This window comes from Terrapene carolina, unplaced genomic scaffold, assembly GCF_002925995.2.
Source record: "Terrapene carolina triunguis isolate 2854851 unplaced genomic scaffold, T_m_triunguis-2.0 Scaffold165, whole genome shotgun sequence".
Taxonomy (NCBI): domain Eukaryota; kingdom Metazoa; phylum Chordata; order Testudines; family Emydidae; genus Terrapene; species Terrapene triunguis.
Genome location: NW_020664516.1, coordinates 1,901,660 through 1,916,774, shown reverse-complemented (window position 1 = coordinate 1,916,774; position 15,115 = coordinate 1,901,660). Strand labels below are relative to the sequence as shown.

At 60.0% G+C, this 15,115-nt stretch overlaps 1 protein-coding gene across 1 annotated transcript in view; it reads left to right on the top strand.

Annotated features, from left to right (window-relative positions):
- The first annotated feature begins 614 nt into the window (after positions 1-614).
- Positions 615-15,115, top strand: part of LOC112119562 (protein MTSS 2) — an 86,088-nt gene continuing 71,587 nt past the window's right edge. The window contains exon 1 of the mRNA XM_026653835.1: positions 615-1,155. Within this exon, the coding sequence (XP_026509620.1) occupies positions 1,087-1,155 (69 nt within the window). The 5' untranslated portion in view covers positions 615-1,086. The remainder of the gene's footprint in view (positions 1,156-15,115) is intronic.

Sequence of the window (15,115 nt, the reverse complement as noted above, 5' to 3'; positions counted from 1 at the left end):
TAGGCCTGAGGAGGACAGTGGGCCAAAGCCTGACACGAGGTGCTTTTGAATGGATCCACAAATCTTATTTATTTGTTGTTGTTTTTTATTATTTTCTCTGGAGTCTGGACCTTAATTAAAACTTGACCAAGAACTTGGGCCCTTGACCGAGTGGTTACGGCTGCAGGCTTGGCAGATTCCCTGCACCTGGCCAGGAGCGGGTGGCCCAGTGCAATCGGCCCCTCCCTGGGGGCCGGGACCACGTCTCAGTCAGCCCCAGGCCCCGCGGGCGCTCCTGGCTTTCCGCCCTGGGGCAGGCCGCTGGGTGCGGCTTGACATGGAGTAAAATAACCCGAAGGCGCTTCCCTGAGCCCGAAAATCCTCATCCAACGATTCAAAACCAACCTGCAAACGTGCCCCAGCCGCACCTCGGCGGTGACCCCCGGCCCTGTAACACACCGCCCACCTGCACCCCTAGTTCCCCGGAGCAAAGCCCCGGGCGCAGCCCCCTCGGCTGGCGCAGCGCGCCCGGGCATCTCCCCCCCGCCCCCGGTCCCTCCCCGCCCATGTGACCGCGGCGCCTCTCGGGTTACAGCGCGTTCGCCGCCCGCTCGCTCCGAGCCCCACAGCCGAGCCCGGCGCCGCGCACGGAGCAGCGGGTCCATTTTGCATCGCCACACACCGGCTCCGGGCAGCCCTGGGCTGGGGGCGGGGGCCGTGCCTGGTCCTGGGGGGCAGAGCGCGGGTATCTGAGCCGCTCCCCGGCTCCCGGACCCCACCATGGCTGCGGAAGGGGGGCTCGCTTCGGCTCGGGGCTGAGACTGCCCCTGGCCGGGGTGAAAGTGACAAAAGGACGAGGCGTGAGATCGCTTCGCTCCGAGCCCGCGGATCGCTTGGAAGCGCCGCGCTCTGGCGGCGGCGGGGGGCGGCGGGGCTTTTTTTGTTTCGCTTTAATCCCAAACTGGATCCCGAGAAGAGGAGCTGGAAGCTGAAACGCTCCTGACATTTGCCCTGGTTTCTGGTGGTTTCCCGGTGGATTTCGCCCTCCCCTGGATTGCACTATCGCTCTCGATTCCCCCGGGCTGCTGGCGCTGGGCTGTGCTGATTATGGAGACAGTGGAAAAGGAGTGCGGGGCCCTGGGGGGCCTTTTCCAAGCCATCGTCAATGACATGAAGGTAAGATCCCCACCCCCACCCCAACATCTCCGGCGTGACAACTCGGCTGCCTCCGCTCCCCGCCAGAGAAGATGGAGGCGGGTGGGTCTGCGGTGCTGGAAACCCAGTAAACAATATTGAATGAAAACCAAATCCGCAGCCAGGCTGCGGTGAGCGCTGAGCAGCCCCTGGGCACCTTTGGGTTTGACTCCGGATTCTTCCCTGGCGGAAAGGGCCCCAGAGCCGCGCGCTGATCCGCGGGCACCCCGGACTCCCCGTTCCGCGCAGCGCTGAGGTGCCGGCTAACGGGCCGCTCCCGCGGACTCACCTGAGCACTGGCTTTGGGACGTGGGCTCGAGAGGGAGCTGGGGGGACACTTGACAGCGGGGTTTAGAGCTGGCTGGGGGGGGGGGGAGAATGGGCTGAATCTTCTCAAGGCGCAACATTGCTGGGTGTCCTGGGCCCTGCCTCAGCCGGGGGCTGGCCTGGGGGTTCTCCAGCCCGACCTGTCTCTGATTTCCCTGCTTGGGGTGTTTGGAGGAGCCCTGAGCCCAGCCAGTGCTGTCACCGCCAAGGCAGGGGGGGATCAGTCTGTAAAGCCTGGTGGAGAAGGGGATTAACTCTGCCCTGGGGGTGCAGGATGCTGAAGGGATTGCCCTGGGGCAGCGGGGAGTAGCGCAGAGCACAGAGGCTCTGGCCCCTGGCTGCGAGAGCCCCACTCCGGCCTGCCATGCTGAGGGCCACCGGTCCCCACACCTGCGCCCAGGTCAGGGTCGCCTGGCCGGGAGTGGTGGCGAATGGGGACGGTAACCAATTGGTGGTTAATTCCCACACTGAGAACAGAGGGCTTTGAGAAGCCAGACAGTCATGTCTGCCTATAAAATTCTCAAGCACTGACGGACTGGCTGGGTCTCAACCATTCCCATGCCCAGCCGCTGCCCCCCAGGGCCGGCCAGCCTGGGATCTGGCCGCTTTCAAACCTAGGGAGGTCAGAATGGCCAGCCTGGCTCAGAGCGCAGTCCAGCTAGTGCACTCTCCTGCCTCGGTGGCCCCAACTAGCTGATTGAGGAAAGGGCACAGCACTGCATTGGTCTTCCCCATCCCTTTCCCCGGCTCGCTTTGCTATGGGGCTCCTGTGGGCAGTGGGGTGGATGGGCTGAGCAAGTGCCTTGTGTATTTTCCCTCTGCATTTGTGGGACAGAGGTTGGACCGTGTGTTCGCTTCCCCGCCCCCTCCCCCCCGGCACTGTCCGGGCTCCTCTGTCCCACTAGCCTGGCGAGCAGTACGACTGGCCGACTGCCACCTCGGCCCTCTGCCCCACGTGCCTGTCTGTCTGTCCCCTGCTGGGCGGCGTTCTGGGCCGCCTGGACAGATGCTGCCATTAGTTCAGAGGCACCTTGTTACTAAGCGCTGCTGGAGCTGGAGAGACCTGACCAGTCATCCTTGGTGTCTCCCCAGGCCCGCCTGTAGCTGCTGGAGGGATTCTGGGGTCTTCAGAGAGAGAGAGGTGCCAGCTGGGACGCTAGAGCCAAACCTCCACAGCTGCGGGAGCCTGCTGGTTCCTGTCCACCCTCCCTGCCAGCTTTCGAAATGCTCCCTGGCCTTGAGAGTCCATCTCTCTTTCCCCTGGCAGCCCCAGCCCTGGGTGTATTTCCTCGGCCCCCCTGCCCACCACCCTGCTGGGCTCCCTGCTCTCCAGCAGGGGATGGGTGAGTTGCAATGCCACAGGTGGGTTCAGCTGCCTGGCAGGGCTCGGGAATTGGCTGCACCCCTCGGTCAGTTCACGGTGGAAGAGCTCCGGGTTTAGACCCATAAGGCCGGTCTTTTCTGTACCTACCTAGTAGGCTAAGATCTGTGTTGGGCCAGCCACAGTCTGCTTCTCCCTCCCACTCCACTGGCCGTGGGGCTGGGCGTTGGAGCAGCCCATGCTCCATAGGAAGCTCCAGCTCAGTTGGGGAGTGGGTGCAAGGGGCACCAGGCTTGTCCCATTGCTGCAAGTGCAGCTTTGCCCTGAAGACCGGCCGCGTAGCACTGGCTGTCTCGGCACAGGGCCCCGTGCAGTGGGGATCGCTCTGCCGCGTGCCAGTGTGTGACTCCAGCCAGCCCCACAGGAGCTGACCTGGGGTTCGGGGCGGGGGGGGCGGTGAGCTGGGTTCCAGGCCGGACTGCAGGAGCACCAGAGCTGTCGCTGAGTGCTGCTCCGTTATACCTGGGAACCCGTCTGCACAGCCCTGAGCTGGCCCAGACGGGATAACAGGCCTGCGGGTGCTACAGGAAAACTCCCAGGTGAGCTGGCAGGGCTGGCCGCTGGGAGAGCCAGCTTCTTCGGTATCATCGGAGCTGCAGGCAGCGAGAGGCAGTGAACGTGGAGCCGTGTACACCACGTCTTCTTGCAGAGCAGACTAGCCAGCCGGAGCAGGCCAGCATGGTACCTGCACCCAGGAGCTATATGCTCTGGGGGAGCCGAGGGAAGGCTTTCCAAAGCTAGAGGGCGTGAGGTGGGACCCCTGGAACCAGCCACGCCAGCTCCCCTCCATCGCCAGGGCCCTTGGGTATTTCTAGTTAGAATGGCTCATGTGCAGCCTGGGAGGGGAGATGCCCTGGAGTTCTCTTCCAGGCTGGTGGCAGAAAGGTGGCTCGTGGTGAATAGCTGGAAGGCGCCAAGTTCCCAAGGGGATTTGAGGCAATGGAGCAGGGAATGCGTCATTCCTGCACAGAGGGACTCATGCCCTTCTCTCTCTCCCGCCTGTCCTGGGCTCCGAGAAAGGCAGCTCGCCTGCTTTGGAGACGCTGTGCCGAAGCTGGCGCCCCTCCATTACGCTCTGTGGCCTGCTTGCAGCGTGGCAGAATCTGGCCCCTCGAGAGCCAGCGTCTTCTGTGGGGAAATGACCCGACTTCTCAGTGAACTGTTGGGGCCTGCCTGAGCCAGGGAGAGCCCGGCAGGAGAGGCCCCCAGCCTCCAGCGGAGCCCTGGCTGTGCTGGGCCTCCGGGCAGGCAGAGGGGGGCCAGGGAGAGAGGCCCAGGGGATCTCTGAAGCAGGGCAAGGCGTGGGGAGAGCACTGTGGGGCCTCCAGCTCCCTGCAGCCTGGATCCCTGCAGCCCAGCCGCTGGGCTCTGCTGGGCCTCACACTGTGTCACAGCCCATGTGTCGCGACTGCCGCCTGCTCCTCCAGCGCTGGCCTGGCCTCCTCACCCCGTCCCGCCACCTGTGAGAGCATGGCCCAGCCTGCCCAGGTCCCCACCCTGCCCACATCTGGGAGAAGCAGCCACCCCTTCGCCTGGGCACCCGGGGGCGGGACGGTGCCAGCCAAAGAGCAGGGATCACATGGGGCTGCTGCTGGCTGCCTGCATAGCCCAGGGCCAGGCGGAGGAAAGGTCCTGGGGGGAGAGGTAGAGAGAGGGGGATCTCTGTGGCGGGGGGCCGGGGTGTGTCAGAGGGGATAGGGGGAGGAAGAGACCACAAGGCTCTGCATTTTCCTATGCCCTCTGGCACCCCAGCACAGCACTGCAGGTGCCCCATCTCCCCCCCCCCCCCGGGCCCCCGCCGGGGGGCCCCCCTCAGCTCAGCAGGAGCCCCTGCCATGGAGAGGAATTTGGCTGCTCTCCTGTCTCTCTCTGTCCAGGATCCACGTGGCCTCCAGGGCCCTGCCTTGCACCACAGCCTCACTTTGTACACTCAGTGTTCCCCGGAACAGCAGCCGCCCCCAGCCTCCAGTGGGTCCTGCCCCCCATCCTGCCCTCCTGTGGGCACCTGCTCCCCCTCTGGGCACTGACCCAGCGCCAGTGGTGGGGGTACATGGGGGCTGCTCCCTGTGGGGGGGCATGCCAGGCTCAGGGGTGGCCAGGGTCCAGCTATGGTGCATCCCCTCTCTGGGGGTAATACTCCGACTCGAGGGCTGCTGCCCCCTGCTTATTTGGGGTGGCACGGGGGCGTACCTGCCAGGGTGGGGCTGGCTTCACGCTCTCAGAGGCTTGAAATAACAGTTCCCGGGCAGGGCTTTTTGTGGCACGTGGTGGGCTTGGCACAGAGCTCGAACAGAAACTCTGCCTCTGCTGTGGGCTGGCCCAGCCCTGGACATGAGTTGCTGGGGGGCACTCCTAGGTGTGGACTAGCTGGAAGGAGCTTGGAGCCCCCCAGAGCTGGGGGAGGTGATTAGAAGAACTACCTGAGTGTATCTGGGCTGAAGGCGCATCCATGCGGCTACCTGGCTGCTGTTCTCCCCAAGGAGCAAGAGGACTTAACTGGGCTGGACCAAGGGACCCTGGGAGGAGACGGAGCACAGGGAAACCAGCCCAAGGTCTGGAAACAACGTTTGAAGAGCTTTGCCCAACAAAGCCCCTACTGTCTAGCGGAGCGTGCGACTGTCTGTCAGGGGAGTGGTGGGAGACTCATTGCCTGAGTCACTTCAAGCCAGATGGGGCAGAGCGCTGGATGGAGGGACAGCGCTGCACGGGCTCGAAGGGAGCAGACGCCCTGATTGAATGGCTGTTTCCCAGCTCTGATTCCTGTGGTTCCGCAAGTCAGCTGCTCTTTGGAGTCTTTGGCTGACAAAGGCTGTGACTGGCCAGTTGCTTTCCTGAGGCGGGTTCTTGTGGCTTGTGAACAGACGTGTACACACCGGGCCAGACTTCTCCCCACACCTGAGAGGCAAACCGAATGCAAAGACTGCCCAGTGGGTATTCGGGTGCTTTGTGTGTGCAATAGCACAAGCACATACACGCCCCTCTGTGTATGTACACACCCCATAGAGACCACATTGCATCCCTGCCACACTCGGTGCTATCAGCTCCACCCAGAGGAAGCTAGACTGATCTCACGACCCGACTTGGCGCCTCTGGCTTAGCACATGTGTGAAGTGCCATGAGGGGGTGTGGCGATGCCATTGGAGGATAAAGGCTGCGTTACCCCATGCCGGCTGGCTACCGCTGCTGTTATTTATACCTTGCCTGAGGGGTAAGTCGGCTTTCCAGCTGCATGTACCCCCCCCCCCCGCGGGATATATTTAGCTATAGGACACGCAGGCTGCATGTGAGACGATGGAAAATCCCCTCCCTGTCGGTGTATCCCAAAGCCAATGCAGCTCTGCTCCCGTTCCTCAGCCCCACCGCTCCTGCAGGTGAGTTCCCAGCCAGCCGGCCGCTTTGCAGCAGCCACACGCACTAGCGCAGCCGGCGAGAGCTGGGACCCCCTCTGCGCCTTCCCACTCCAACCCCCGGGAGGAAGCCCATAGGTTTCATACCCAGCTAAGAGAGGCCCAGGCTGCTGTTAGTGTTGCTATTATAATCGCCACTAAAGGCTCCAGCTGAGCTCAGGGCCGTGTTGTGCAAACGCACTGTAGGCTCTTTGGGGCAGGGTCTGTCTCGTATTTGCTAAATAGACAGTCAAAGGCCAGGGAGGGAAACTGAGGTACTGAGCGGTGAATAGAACCCAGGTCTTCACAGGCCACTCCAGTACCCTCTCCACGGGATCCCGCCAATCAACCCTATGTCCACATCTCCGGTAGGTCTACTGTGCAAAATGGATGCCACATCCCTGGCTTTTGCATGGAGGCTGCAGGTATTATTGCTCCTTGTGGGGGGAGAGTTTTATAACCCGCTGCCCCCTTCTGAGCACCGCCCCTCCCCCCAGTGAAGTGTTCTGCTGCCGGCCGCACGACAGGAGGGCAGGTCTGAAGCCAGAGAGCTGTACCAAGCGAGTAATAAGTGCAAGGCGCTTCCTGTTGACAAGATAACTGGACTGGGACTACATGGACGCCTGTAAACAGGACGTGCCCAGGGGCCACTGCTCATGTTGTTGCTATCTCAAAAGGTCTCCGGGATTACATTTTTCTGGCTACCCAACATTTCAAATGAGATGTTCTCTCTGCTATCAGCTGGGTGGGATAAGGCATTACGGTGGCCATGTTTGTTGTGGGCATATGGGTGAAGGCAAGAGCGCCAGGGTTTGCATACTGCACAGATCCTGCAATTAGTGCACTTAATAGCGAGCGCACTGGGATTTGCATATTTTACAATTGCTAACTGCATTCCAATTAACAACCATCTGAGATGCAAATCTCAGCACTGATTAGCTAGCTGCGCACTGCCAACAATCCCAGCGCAAGAGTTTGCATCTCGTACAGTCACCCAGAATTGATTCAAGCTGCGACAGCTGGGTGAAAGTCAGTGAATGTCCAACTTCCCCTGGCTCTGATTCGCCAAGCCCGGCCATTTCTGCTTAGTATGTGGCTATTGACTTCTGTCGAGTTGAACATGAAGGTTCATTGGCCCTGGGAGCCAAATATTGACTCATGCGAAACTGAGGTCAGTGACTGCTTCCACGGAAACTCGGATGTTCATCAAAACCCGAAGTCAGCGTCTGCATTCGTCTGGTTACAGGCATTCGGAATGGTGGCAGCTGGAATCGCTCCGTGATGGCCATGACTTGCTCAGGAGGAAGAATCATTGTTTGAAATTAATATTCTGAGCAGGCGATGAAGCCAATGGGGCTGCAAAACACTATTATTCACCTCTGATGGGCCAATCAGGAAGCTGAGATTTGCATGTGTGACCTGATTGGTCACCAGTGGTGAATGCTCGTCATGATTGTTCTCAGCTGCTGCCATTCAGGATGTAGTCATCTCCGTGCACAGTTGGATTGGCTCCCGTTGTTTGAGGGCCCGGAGTGGTTACACGCCTGCTTTCAGCCAGCCAGGAGCCAGGCTAATGTGAAGCAATGTGTGAGACTCTGCTCCGATTGCTGCACTTGCCAGGGGGCCCACAGCCCCTCTCCTCTGCACAGTTCCCATATCTTCCTCCTTGTGCTCTTAGCTTTGGCGGGTGAGGAAGGGTCCCGTAGAACAGCCCAGGGTTTGTCTTTACTGCCTTGTAAACCTGGGCTCAGCCTCAGGTTTGAGCCCAAGCCTCCCGCGAATCTGTTGGATTCAGGTCAGCCCGCACCCAGGTCCTAGAACCCGGCCAGGGGTGGATCGGAGTCCCCCGTGTCTGGGCGCAATTCAAGCCGCAGACCCCAGTCAGGTCTGCATAGTGTAGTACGGACGTGTTGGCAGGACTGGAAGATCCGGGTCCAGTAACTGTAAACCCCTGTTTGCAATGCAGTGTGGATGGGAAACTCTGAATCCGCAAGAGCGGGTCCCACAGACGGGGTTTGCCATGCACTGTAGACACCCCCAGGGATAGGCCTGTTGTGTGCCTAGTGCTGGAAGGCAATCGCTGCCCTCGGCGCGTGACTCCTAGTCAAGGCAGAGTCTGAAGACCACTAAGCTAAGGGGGCCTGCGCAGTGCCAGCACCAAGCCAGCGAGGGGGAGTGGAGATGGAGAGAGCCTGAGGTCAAGGGCATGGCCAGGAGGGAACCCCAGCTGCACCCACCCTGGTCCGGGAGAGAGTCACTTCAGTGTCTGTGGCCGTGTCCAGCTCTGGTCCCTCTCCCATCCCCCGCCTCTCTTTGTGGCTGGGAGCCCCATGTGACCCAACTTGCTCTACATCTCGGTTTGGCTTGTCTGGACCGGTCACCATCCCTCCAGGTTGCTCTGTTTTCTATGGGAACAAACCTCTCCCCTCGGCTCACTCCTTCAGCCCACGGATGTGCTTTCCTTCCTGTGCCAGGCACCGAGCGGTGGTTTGCAAGTTCCCAGCCACCCTGCTCCAGCTTTTCCTGTTCGCTCTCTTGCCACCCTACTTTCCTCCCCAGGCTTCACCTCGCTTGCATTTTCCCCACATTACATTGCATCGTTCAGGACTTACCCAGGTTTCTCCAGGCCCCTCTGTCTCCATTCTTTCTTCTCTCTAATAACACGTGACCCGTCCCGTGCCAGCCCCTCCATTCCCACTGAGGTGGATATTCTTGACAAATGCCATTACTGCTTCACCCCGGCAAGGTCCATCTCCGGTGCCCCCGCTCTCTGACCTGGGCCTCCTGTACTTTGCTCTCAATGATTATTGTTTGTCTGACACTAGCTCCTAGAGTCTCCAGCCCGAATCAGGACCCCTCTGTGCAAGGGGCTGTACAAACACATAGTGAGAGAGAGGCCCCACCTCAAAGAGCGTAGGCCTAACTGGTATCTAGGCACTGAACGCCCATCACGCCCAGTGGTTGATTTCAATGGGAGTTAGATGCCTAACTAGCTCTGAGGATCTGGACCTTGCAGTCTAACTTGGTGAGAGAGACGCGGGGCAGGAGGGGAAGCAGAGATGCGAGGGATTTGCCCATGGTCACAAGCCAAACCAGGAACAGTGCACGTCTCTCCTGACTCCCAATCCAGTGCCCGGCCCACCAGCCCACACTGCCTCCATAGACCTTGTTCCAGCTACCAAGCTCACAGCGTTTTATGTTGGTCGGTAAATAGCACTATCCCTCTACTGTAGATGGGGAAACTGAGTCACGGCTCAGAGTGGTGCCATGACTTGCCCACAGTAAGTCAGTGGCAGCGCTGCGAATTAACCCAGGCACCCTGACTCCGCTCCCTAGTTCCCGATTCCCTGGGCCATGCTGGCGGGGAAGCAGTGGGAGAGGCTCAGGAGGTCTGTGAAAGAGCCCCCCAAACTAGGCTGCTTCTCTGAATGTCTTCGTGCTCCCCAGGGCTAGCACTCAGGTCCCTGCTGCGTCTAGCCAGGTCAGCCATGCCCAGGAACAGCCTGCCTGGCGGTGTGGCGGGCGTGGGGAATGGGAAAGACCTATCATAGAATATCAGGGTTGAAAGGGACCTCAGGAGGTATCTAGTCCCACCCCCTGCTCAAAGCAGGACCAACCCCAACTAAATCATCCCAGCCAGGGCTTTGTCAAGCCTGACCTTAAAAACCTATCAAAGGGGTTAAGGGATTAAAAGAAGGCAATGTGCCCAGCTCAGCTGAGCATGGGCTAAGCGGGGGGACCTGCTTACCTTGGTGTGTACCTGAGGCCTGGCGGCCCCATGGGGGGAGACGGGGATGTGACGGGAGCGCCATTGTTTGGAAGGTGCAGCCCTGCCCTGGCCAAGGCTTTGTACAGCCCCACAGCCTCCTATTCCCCCAGCCCTCTCTGAAATGCCCCACACGATGTCGCTCCCACCACTTCCCTTTGGAGACCTGGCTGAGTGGGCTGGATCCCCTGGTGGGGCCTGACCCACACAGAGACTGTCATAGCTGTACTTCTGCAATTGTCCTTGGCTTAATCTTCTCCCACTGCTCCTCACTTCACTGCTTCCCCCTTGTACCAGCAGCAGGTCAAGCCAGGAATCACCCGGGGGATAGAAAGGTGAGGAAATAAGCCAGTTGAGGACCTGCAGAGAGGTTTGCTCTGAGTTTTGGGAGAGGGTCCCGCGGAAGCTCGGCTGCCCGTTGGAGCTTTGTGCTGGTTAAAGATGTAAATGTTCTGCTTTAGGGCCAGAGGAGGCAAAGCCCAGCCACACAGCATAGGATTATGGCCAGTCTGCAGGTAAACCCAAGTGGCCATTCCCTCCTCAGCCCCACAGAGGGCACTGGAATGGCCCCAAACCCGACTGCTGTAGTAAGCCAAAGTCTTGCTTAATTTCATGCATGTTTATTGACACCGTCCCCGCTCCCTCTCGCCCCTCTCATGCCCGGCGGCGCCGTGAAATTCGTCCTCTAAGGCTTGTCTGTCTTGTCTGCAGCCTCATGCACCTCTGGAGCCTCAAGTGCTGGGCCGTTCGGCTTTCGTCCATGGGCTGCTGGGCATTCACGTGGGGCCTTGCCCTGGCTCGGCATTGCTGACAGGCCATTGCCCGCGACGGTGGCTCTAAGCTGCCTTTATGTCTCCGCCAATCCTGGGGCTGGCTGTGGGGCCAAACTGTGCCACTCTCTCGCCTCACTCCAGGCAAGTCAGAGCTTCCTGTGGCTGCTCCAACTTCTGCTGGTGAGGTGCACTGGAGTGCTGTGCCCGCTGGCCCTGCCACCAACATGCTTCCTTCACGGGGTGGGGTTTGCCCAGGAGGGGCTGGTCAGCTATGCCAGCCATGATTCTCCGCATACCAGGGAATCCTCACCGGCTCTGTAGGGCAGCGGTAAGGTCACTTTGCACTACCCCACAAGTGTGGCAAGGTCTGGCCCGTAGTGGTTGGAGTTCCCTCTAGTGGGAAATTGAATTATGGTACTTCTTAGTGGAGAAAGTAGCTTTGGGGGCTAGCAGGAAGGGGAATGGGAAAACACAGCAGAGTGGATTGTTTGTAGCAAACCTTGAGGCCTGTGCCCTTAGTAACAAGAGGATCCCAAATCCCCTGTACATGCAATGTCCCACGCTCCTGGCTTGTATTCAGGAGCAATGTCTTTTGCAGGCTCTCTGGCAGGCATCGTCAGTCTCTGCATCATTCGCATCTTTGCTGCAGCCCTGGCAAGGCGAGCGGAGGGGGCGGCTTTGCTGTACGTTCTCTGGGTTTGGGGGGGTTGTGCTCTGTAGGGTGAACGCTGGCACGTAGTTTGGGCTCAGCTGTTAGGAGTCCAGGTTAGAGCGATCGTCCTCCTGATTCTAAAAAAGCCCCAGAACCTCAGAAAACTTGCTGGGAAATTCCAAGCCTCTGAAGTGAAGCGTTCTGCCCAGAGCAGTGCTGGTGATGGTGACGCACACAGGAGGCTGCGAAGGAACAGAGCCGTGTTTTCCTCAGAGGCATGGGGAATATCCAACCTGGCCAAAAGGCAGGGCACAACCCTGGCTTTGTGCTCAAGCTGCTCGCAGGCAGGGCGTTGTGAACAGTGGAGAGTCCTGGGGCTGGGTGACTCTAGGGATGGGTGAAGCCTGAACTGCCGGATCAAGGAGAGCAGTGACCGGGCTGGGCTGGGCCGGGCCCTTGGCTAGCGTGAGTCAGGGAAGCTCCGGTAACCTTCCTATACAGCAGCTGAGGATCTGGCCTCGTCTCCGTTGTCGGCTCCTTGGGGGCGGGGGGGCTTGCTGAGTCTCAGCCCAACTTGTAGCAGGGTCCCCATCGCCTGTCCTGTTGGAGGGTTTGTCAGAGGGGCTGAGGGGACCTGAGGCTGAATCCCCTCTGACCTGTCCTGGTTAACCCTTGCCATGCCGTTCCCAGCCTTGGCGGGATGTTTCTGAAGCGGGCTGTGTGCAGTCAGTGCTCATGGGAGGCGCCAGCTCGCAGCTCGGTCTCTCCCGGTGTATCACAGTCAGGGCTGCAGCTTGCATCCGACTCGCGGGCCTCGCAGCCCGTCACCACCCCTGCCGCTTGGCTGGCTCCTCGCGGGCCTCGCGGCCCGTCACCACCCCTGCCGCTTGGCTGGCTCCTCGCGGGCCTCGCAGCCCGTCACCACCCCTGCCGCTTAGCTGGCTCCTCGCGCACCATGCTGGGACGTGGGAAGGGTCTGCGGTGGCTTCTCCCGCTGCCGGGGGCGGTGGTGTGGCCTGCGTGTCTCCTCTCTGTGCTGACCTTGCTAGAGCTGAGCAGGCTGGCAGGGACAGGTGAGGGGGCTGCCCCCCCCCAGACCGCAGCTCTGCAGAGCGGCCATTAGGCCCCCCCAGCACTCCCCAGACAGCAGCCACCCATTTGCCTTGCTGCACCAGCCCCCACCCACCCCAGGTAGCAGCCAGCAGCCGTCCCCCAGATAGCAGCCAACCATAGCAACACCCATCCACCCGATAATACCCATCTGCCCAAGCACCCCAGCAGCTTCCCCAACAACCCCCAGCCACCTCCACATCCTTCAGACACCCTCGCAATGCACCCCCCAACCCCAGCCCCCTCGGCACTGCTGCACCCCTCAGCTTGCCCAGCACCCAGCCAGCTTAGATACGCTCCAGCTGCTGCTGCCAACATTTGAGGAGCTCCATGTCCCACCACTGCTCGGGGCAGGGTGCAGTGCCCCGTATGGTTACATGCAAATTATCTGCAAGTCTGCAAACTAGCTCATTACTGAGTGAGCACAAAATGCCCGGCGTGGAGCTGTGCACGGGCAATGGGCGGGCGAGCTTTCCCCAGCGAGCGCCTCACCCTGGCACCGAGGGAACCCCCATGAGGAGAGTGCAGAACTTCAGTCTTCATGGCCCACACAGTTCCTGCAAAGAGATGGGGACTTGTCCAGCTAGAAACCAGACCAGCCTCTGTTGTGCAAGTCACTGACCGGCCGTCGGGGGGCAGCTGCCCTCAGTCCCTCGCGTGCTGACCCACGCTTTGGGGCCCAGAACACACAGGCCAGGCAGGTCCCCGGGGTCCGACCCTCGACCAGCCCCAGGGCAAGGGATTAGCTGCACAGCTCATTTTCACACTTACGGGATTAGCAGAGAAGGGGAAAGCAAACTGAGCGGGGCCTGCGTCGGGGGCCCGATCCTCCACGCTCCCGAGCGTGCTCAGCGCCCGGGATGGCGCCTGGCAGGGTGGGGTTCATTGGCAGTCAGAGCAGGCTAATGAGTCTCAGCCAACCAGGCCCACGGCCTCTAATCCCTGGGCAACCCCGTTCCTGGCCTTTTCCCACCCTGCTGGGGGCTCTGACCTCCAGTCCTGCCCCTCCTCTGACCCTGCATGGGCTGGGACTCGTCCTGCCGCCCCGCTGGCCTTTCCCGGGGCTATGGCAGGTGCTGCGGCCTGTGCGGAGGGCCGGCTCCGCATGACTCTCCGCTCCCCAGGGGAGATGTTCACACGTTCCATCCAGCTGGCTCTGGCCGGGAGACCCGCCAGGGGGCTGCGGATGAAAGAGTCCCTGTTTGCCCCTGGCAGCGAGGAAGGGACTGTGCAGAGAGCTGTCTCTGTGCCCTGCACAACCGCCTCATTCAGGGGTAGGCAGCTCGGTGTGCCCGCGGGCCCGGCGCAGGCTGGCTGAATGAGCCTTTGGAAAACCCCAGCCGCTTGGAGCTGGGAAGGAGAGAGAACAAACCCCACTCCAGTGTATTGCCGGTCGGGGGGAGGGTGCCCCGAAGCCTGGGAATGCGCAAAGAAAAGGGGGGAGCCCGCAGCCCTGCTCTGCCCTCCCCCCGTCTGCTGAGAGGAGGGTTACGAGCTAGCCAGGGAGGTTAGACAGCACCCTCCCCTCAAGGTGCCTCCTCCTGTGTGAACCCTCCCCGATGCCCTGCGATCTCTACCGCCGCGTAGCCCGCCAGCCCATTGCTCCAGCTGGATTGGATTGGATTTTTTTTCTTTTAGGTTTTTCCTCGTGTTGTTTTTTAAACAAGTCCTTTGGCACCTAGTGGTGGGAGCTGCCGTGCGAGTGGCAGCATAGATCAGGCTCTGCGCTGCGATTCCGGACACCTGGGTTCTTTTTCCAGCTCTCCCACTGGTTTCCTGTGCAACCGGGAGCAAATCACGTCCCCACTGCCTGCCTCGATTTCCCCCTGGGTAAAACGGGAATGTGACTCTGGGAGAGGCTCTGAGTTGCAGAGACAAAGGGATCTAGTAGTGCTGTAATTAACAGCTGTTGTCAGACTCCGGCCTAGTTTCCCAAGCCCTTAGAATCGATAGAATCGCTTCCACACGTCTTAGTGCTTGAGGGTTTTGAACGTACTATTAGATGTTTTTTACAAAATCCAGCGTTTCGGCAGAGCCCGGTTTCCTGGCTGGCACAAGCTCCCTTTTTCCGAATATTGCACAGACGACCGCCAGACTTCAGAGCTGGCCTCTGGTGCCTTCGCAGTCTGGCATGCGGCAGAGCTGCCCGGGAATCCATTTTCCAAGGAGAGCTGGCTTTGCTGAAGAGTACGTTGCCCGGCGCCGCTGCATTGCCAACCTTGTGGCTGTCACTAGGAGAGAGAGTTGTTTATTTTTTGCTTTTACCTTAATTAGATTGATTTAAAAAAACCTAATAATCAGTGAATTGGTGGAATATTCCATGAGGTGCATAAAGAGCCGCTGACTCTCCATGGAAAGGCTTGGAAAATATTTCCATTGGCGGTGCTGCGGGCGAGAGAGAAATTCTCTATATTCTTGCTTATTTTCCTTCTCGTGATTTTTTTAAATTAGACTGAGCCAAATCCTGTATTCAAGAAAATAATCCTATTGACATCCCTTCGGCTGCTCTGGAAGTACCTAGATACCCAGCTGGATAGATTGGCTAGC